Source organism: Crocodylus porosus, unplaced genomic scaffold (genome assembly GCF_001723895.1).
Source record: "Crocodylus porosus isolate Cpor-Errol unplaced genomic scaffold, CroPor_comp1, whole genome shotgun sequence".
Taxonomy (NCBI): domain Eukaryota; kingdom Metazoa; phylum Chordata; order Crocodylia; family Crocodylidae; genus Crocodylus; species Crocodylus porosus.
In genome coordinates, this window is record NW_017728925.1 from 486,106 (window position 1) to 493,161 (window position 7,056).

General features: G+C 53.3%; 1 protein-coding gene across 1 annotated transcript in view; it reads right to left on the reverse strand.

The window, feature by feature from the left end:
* The window catches only part of NPDC1 (neural proliferation, differentiation and control 1), a 24,572-nt gene that overhangs the window by 9,312 nt on the left and 8,204 nt on the right, over positions 1–7,056 (reverse strand). The window contains exons 2-3 of the mRNA XM_019540490.1: positions 2,704–2,799; positions 801–974 (exon numbers count right to left, since the gene is read on the reverse strand). Coding sequence (XP_019396035.1) covers positions 801–974; positions 2,704–2,799 — 270 coding nt within the window. The remainder of the gene's footprint in view (positions 1–800; positions 975–2,703; positions 2,800–7,056) is intronic.

Consider the following 7,056-nt stretch of genomic DNA (forward strand, 5'->3'; position numbering starts at 1 on the left):
AGCTGCGGCCTGACCAGCGCCGCATAGAGGGGGAGCAAGACCTCTTTGGACCTGTTAGTGATAAAGCCTCTCTGCAAGACACTCTAGAGTAAGGGTGTCAAACTCATCTGGCCCTATGGGCCAGATTATCGGTCCAGAACCAGTCCATAGGCTGGATGAACAGAGCAGAGTCAGTTGGCTCTGCAGCCTGGATCAGGCCCACAGACCGCCCCCCTCCCCTGCATGCTGGACCCATTGCACTCTCTGGTTGGTCCAGGGGTGTGCTGCATTTGTGCACATTACAGATCCCATGATGCATACAGCATCCACCCCAGACTAGCTACAGCAGGTATTGCATGTGGCTCATGTCCTGGACTGGCCAAAGCAGGTGCCATGGGCACTGGATCCCAGCACACAGTGATGGGGTGCGGGGGGCCTGGACTCGCCTTGAGTGGCTGCTGCATGTAGTGTGGGTCCTGGAGCGTGTACCATGCGAGGCATGTCCTAGGTCCTCTATATGAGCTGGTCTTGTGCGCATGGCATACCACATGTGGATCCACACAAGACCCAGGGCCAGCACGAGGGCTCTGTGTGCTGCACCTTTGATATCCCTGCTGAAGGGGAAAAATCCTGCTGTACTGCAACATGTATTAAATTTCCAGCCAGTCTTCAGCATGGGCTGTAGGACTCCGGTCCCGAGCCAGACTTGCTGGCCCACCATAGACAGAGATCAAGGCACCAGTTGCTTAACCTTTTCCTTTACCACCCAAGGCTGGATTGGGCCTATTTCTGACTTCTAATTCCAGAGAGTCAGGGCCTACCAAGTATCAGGATGTCACTGGAAGGGACAGGGGATGCCTCAACTGGAGCGCTCTGTACTGGCTTGGTGGAAGCTGTGGGATGAGATGTTGCCTTATGGCCTGTTGCGTCCTTCTGCAAGGGCTCCCCTCTGAGCACACTGGCCTCAGGCAGCTTCTTTGCAGGGGCTGGCGTTGCTGTGGAAGAGAGGAGAGAACAGAAGTATCAGCAGAGACAGGGTGGGCCTACTAACATGGGGAAGGAAGCAAACAGATGTCTGAAGAGGAGAAGAAAAAGAACAAAGCTCCATGCTGAAGATACTTAGTGCGTGTTATTCTCATTGATATTCAGTGCATTAAATGACACCATCTTTCCAGTTGGGAGGATGCAGCCACTGGAAAGCCGATAAAACAATCCATTTTGGAGCTGCTAATTCCTCCGGCCCTTGGGTGAGCTTGGGTCTTGTGTATGGACTACAGCAGGGGTGGGCAAAATGGTGGATCTGTCTGGACTCCATTTCCCAGCAACCCCTGCCAGCATCACTGCAGCTGGTTTCCATGGAGACCCCAGCAGTGCTAGGGCCATGACAGCACAGGGCCAGGGGCCCAGCAGCACTGGCAGGGTGCACAGCTGGGAGGGGAGCTGCTCCGAGGCTAGGTGACAGCATGGTCCAGAGCTGGGACAGAGCTATGATCCGCTGCCTGCACTCCCCTGCCCAGGGCATGCGGAGAGCAGACCACAGCTCTGCCCTGGCTCTGGACTATGCTGTCACCGCTGCAAGATCCCAGCCCCAGGGCATCTCTCTGCCCAGCTGTGTGCCCTGCCAGTACCGCTGGGGCCAGTCTCCATGGAAAGCCTGGTCCCATGCTGTCACAGCCCTGCTGCTCTTGGGGTGTCCATGGAAGCTGGCCACAGTGACACAGGCAGGGGCAGCTAGGAAATGAAGTCCATTTCAGGCGCAATCCAGCCCACGAGCCAGATTTTGGCTGCTCCTGTAGTCCGGGGCAGGCCTTAATTGGACAGCAAATCCCTTGGAGAAGATGTGCAAAGCCAAACACACCCTTCTCCACCCATAAGAACCATCAGCAGCTCATGTGGCTCTGGTTCATCCAAAAAGGAGGATAAATGCCAAGAAATTCCAGGTCATGGGATGGAGCAGGGAGAAACAAGAATATTCCAGCTCCTCTTACCAGAAAACAGCCCCCCAGCTCCCCTTCTCTCCAGTCAAACAGTGTGTGCGTCTAGAGAATCATCTGCTATTGAAGAAACTCAAGGCAGAGCCACCTGTCTTACCATGACAGAAACTGAGACACCGGGGGTCTAATTCCTGGCTCTGCTGCCAGTCATGAAGCTTGAAAAAGGGGCTCCCTCAAGCTTTGTAACTGGTAGCAGAGCCAGAAATAGAACCCAAGTGTCCCTGGGTCCTGGTTCCCTATTTTAACCACAAGCCACTAGGCGCTACAACATGCCCAAAAAGCAGGACACTGTTTGTTGCTTGATGAAGGGAAGTGCTCACTTAGCCCCTGGCTCTGGTCTTACTCAATTCAGGACCTTCATCAGAAACCAGAATGACAGATGTTCCCACAGTGGTGAATGGTCCAGTCACTGATTTCTTGATGCATCCGCCACCAAGGAAATGCCAAACAATGCTGGATTGGAAAGTCATTAGTGTAGCACACACGTGCCAACCTCTCAAAACAGCCACCGGGACAGTCAGGCTTGGGAGGACTCTTCAGAGGGCCCAAGTTTATTTCCTTCCTACCCCTGGAAGCCTTTGTGAGGACACCGGATAGATCGGTCACAAGCGTCTCCACTGAACATGGGGACCTCTGACCCCCAAATTCCTGACCCTGAGGTACAACACAGCTGCATGGAAGTGGCCTAGCACATTGGCTAAGAGGAGCAAGAGGCTTCTCCTGGACTTACCGTCCTGTTGCAGATGCTGGTAAGTGGCATCTTGCCGGGACAGCACATCAGCTAAGAAGTCAATTTCTTCCTCTAAGCTGGGAATAGAAGTCCTCCCTAAGGAGAGAAAAAACAGCATAATGGAGCCAGATACATTATACCTCCCAAAGGAACACAGTTCAACACCCCATGCCCTGCCCATCCCACAGCAATGTATCTGCTGTATCGCGCTGCACAGGGTGAGAGAAACCAGCTCCGTGGTCTGACCAATAAGCTATAGCAAGGAGGATCCCGCCTGAGCAATCTCCTCCAGCAAGCAGGGCCAGCTCAGAGACATGCTCTATCTTGCAGCCCTTAGAGAAGTGTTTTTCCAAATGCAGCTACTGAGCCATGTGACGAGGCCTGTAAGATAGGTTAGCTGGAAAGGGAATCACTTGTGCAAGAAATGCAGAGTCAGCACCTGCCCCCCCTCCCTTTAAGCACCTCAGCGTCCACTCACTGGGGACCTCCCCAAGAAGCAGAGACACCGGGCAGTTAATTGTCCAACTTGCACCCACTCAGCCTTGTAATTCCAACTCTGTATCCTCAATCCCACTGCTCCCAAAACACACAGATGATCCCAGAATTAAGAATCCAGGGATAGCCCCTCCCTGCCCCCCTCTCCCATCATCGTGAAAAGACCTATAAGCAGAAGAGACCTTGGAAAAAAATTCCAACTGGGCAGTACATTCACCAGTGATGGACTGAGAAGGCTGAGAGAAGCAGGAGGGGAACTCACCACTGAGACAGCCTTATTTATCTCCCACGTCAGGGCCATAGCCATTAATTACACAGAAAACCCCATTACCCACATGTGACTGGATTTGATCCAGGAGGGTGCATCACATGGTAAATGCTATGCCCAATCTTAAACAAAACTACAAGGGCAAGAAAAAGCCATCTGAAAACAACCAAAGACTAGGTAGAGAAATGGGCTGAAGTCCTCTGAGAACAGCTCAGCTACATTTCTTATGAGAAAAACCAAAGCAACACTAAAGGAAATGAAAACTATTTTGAATTTACAATGTTAGTCCCAGATAGAATCATGCAGTGGGTAGGGGATAGAAAAGTGATATTTCTTGCATATCTGATTCCTCAGAGAGCCACAAGCCCATCCTGTGCTACATATAAAATCTGAACAATCACTAAGTTGAATATCATGGAGGAAGTAAGTGAAAAGAGAAGCATGATGAAACAGAGCTGGGATGAGGAAACAAAGTGATGAAAGTATGTAGCAGTGCTGTGCATCCTGGAAACAGCAAACAGCCTTTCCCTCAAATGGGAACTAAGTGAGTGTTGCACAAGACAGCGATTTAGGTTCATCACCTTCTCTTATCCCATTGCTTTTCACACTTCAGCCATGCTGACTTGGACTGGCAAGGCTGAGCTAAGCAGACACCTCACTCTGTGCTGTGCTTGGAGAGGCACCATTTGGTCATTGCCCACGGCTGCAGAGCATAGAGGCGGTGATCTGTTCCCAGTTTGGTGACTCAGCCAGGACTATCAAGTGACAGACCAAAAAGGGGGGCAGAAAAGTTAATGGGGAGCAAAGCGTAACTGGAAACAGCAAGCTCTGGCTGTGCAGCGTGGCTGGCCTCACATCCCCCAGCCATAAAAATGGGCATCAGCACTGCCCTGCTGACTCCCAGCTGGCTCAACAATCAGGCACCATCACCGGCATTTGCAGGGTCCTCTCCCTGGTGCTTCTCCCAGCAACACCCCTGCTCCAACCACCCCAGAGGCTGGTCCTGCTTGGAAGTCAGGGCAGGCTCCAAGCGGCAGGTGGGGGGAAGCAGGCAGGTCAGGAATGGTGGCACTCACAGCCCCGGGGGGGGCGCACTGCCTGCAGCTCATCCCAGCGTTGCAACGCAGAGTGCAGCTTGTGAAGCTGCAAACACACAGCAGGCCAGAAGCCACCCTACTGAGCCCCCCCCCAGGAGCCACTGTCTAGGTGGGGTTTGCCCTAACAGTGCTGAACCCAGAAGCTGGCAGCTCACAGGGCAGCTTGCCATCCAAAGGGCGTGAGCCCACATTGTGCCCAGCACGTGGGAAGGCAGGTAACACCCTCCCCGCTCTCCCCCCCGAGTCCGCCTGGGCCTGGGCCTGGGCCATGCCCTCGGATGTGCAGGGGGAAGGCGCCTGCGGAGTGCATTGTGCTCCTGATGACTGTGGGGCCATTAGAGGGTACAAGGAGGGGGCTATAAACCAGCATAATAGTGTCTAGTTTTCCTGCTCAGGAGGGTGTCAGCCCGAGATGCCACACAGCCAGGCTGGTATCCTATGGAGACCGTGGACCAGCCTGCATGGAGCAAGGAGCATGAGCCGGCAGGGTTTCTCAGCTAAATTATCACCTCACATGGTCCCCTCAGACAGGAGGGAACAAGGCTTCAGAAGTGACAAGGCAGTGAGTGAGAGGCCGCCCAGAGCCCTCTGTACACATGCTAATGAGCTAGAGGTGCCGGAGGGCGAACGCTGCAGGCTCCAAGATGGATGGCTGTTGTGACAGCTCCCCACCCTGCAATCAGAGCTGCTCCGAGTATCTATGAGGGGCTGCTCCATGGGGAGCTTCTCTGCCTGCTAGCAGGAGCAGGGCACAAAGTGCCCTTGGAGAGGAGGCCTGGCCCATACAGCCTGTACCCAGCGCTGCCCTGGCACCAGGAGCCCCAGCCCAGATTGGGCTACCACCTCCCGAAGGGCTCTGCAGCCTTCCCTCCCCCCTGCCCAGTGGCAGCCTGGCACCTTGTGCCCTCTCTGCCATGCTACCCCGCTTCCCCAAAGGTTGTTGCTCAGCAGAGTACGTGCTGCTCTCACACACCCAGCAGCATAGCACCGATCCACAGCAATGTCTGCCCCGAAGCACATTGTTTCCTGGCCTGTCTAGTCACTGGATTCCCCCCACCCCAAATGATGATCGCAAGCAAGGAGGATACGCACCTGGAGATTTGCCTCAGACCTGAGGAGGTGCTGGGGAAAGGTTTGCATTGTGATCCTCACCTCTGACACCTGCTGGCACCACCCAGCCTCTTTTGGGCTCTGGGATTTTGTTTTTTAAGCATCTGTCCAAGCTCCCTGTATTTACAGCCATAAAACATGGTGCATATGGTACTTGTTGTAAAAAGCCCAACTGCAATTAGGAGGCTGCCTCTTCTATTGCATCCCACCAACAGGGTGTGGGAGGCAATGGCAAGTCAAGAAAGTTCACAGTGCCAGACTGGTGGGACCAAGGGGCATTTCAAACCCAGCCTCCCTTCTCCGTGACATCAGGGGGTCCTCCCACACAACTGCCCCAGGTGGACTGCATGACACAGGGGAGGTCCCTGGAGAGTCCAGCTCAGAGCCAGCTGAGCCTTGAACTGCAAGCAACAGCTAAACATGCAGGTAAACTTTGTGAGCCAACAGCTGGACAAGAGCCTGCACCATGGATAAGTCTTACTCCAGGAGCTGCATGGTGACGGGGAGAGGGGGGACATTGAGCCAAGGGGAACAGGAGCCTTTGGCTAAAGGCAGTTCAATTATTAACAGTATCTAGGCCCGGAGAATAAACTCAAGGCCAAACTGACAAAGTTGCCTTGACGGCCATGGAGTGACACCTGCTTCCAACAGGGAAGACTCGGGCCCTTGACACCCTGTCAGAAAGAAAAGGATGCCTTGTAAAGCAGCATTTTTAACTCCCACTCAGTGGAAAAAAAAGAATTCACAAAGCAAGCTGCCTGTTAGACATACAAACTTCTCAAGTGCTCCCAGGAATACAAAAGGCCCCATCTAGTCATAAGAAATCATGCCCATGTTCCCATGTCCCCTCCTTCCCATCCCAATCTGCTTGCATTTAAGAATAGAAACTTTTTTTTTTCTGGGGTGAGGGCAGGGGGAGAGTATGGACTACCTTTGCTATCAGTTTGTACAGCCCCCGGCACAGGGAGGCCTGATCACAGGAAAGCAGGGCTGGAAGGGTCCTCATGAAGCCACCTAATCTAGCTCGCCGCTCAAGGCAGAATCATCCCCAACTAAATCAGCCCAGCCAGCTCGTGGCTGGGACGTGCTGGGCCTCCCAGGCATCACTGTGTACCACTATCAGAAGGTGGATGTGTTTACAGTGAACTACCATCTTCGGAGCTTTAAATAAAACGTGTGCTCAAGTCAGTGACCCAAGAGCAAGCTGCTACTGTAATAGTAGTCTGGCAAAACCCAGCACTGTGCAACTTGTGCTGAGAAACATTTATCTGACAGTAAGGTACATTGTGTAAGACCTGCTTTCACTGCTACAGCCATCGTTTCAAACCTTGCCCACAGAGTACACACAACTGTGTAACTGTGTGTACACACACATCTCCCACC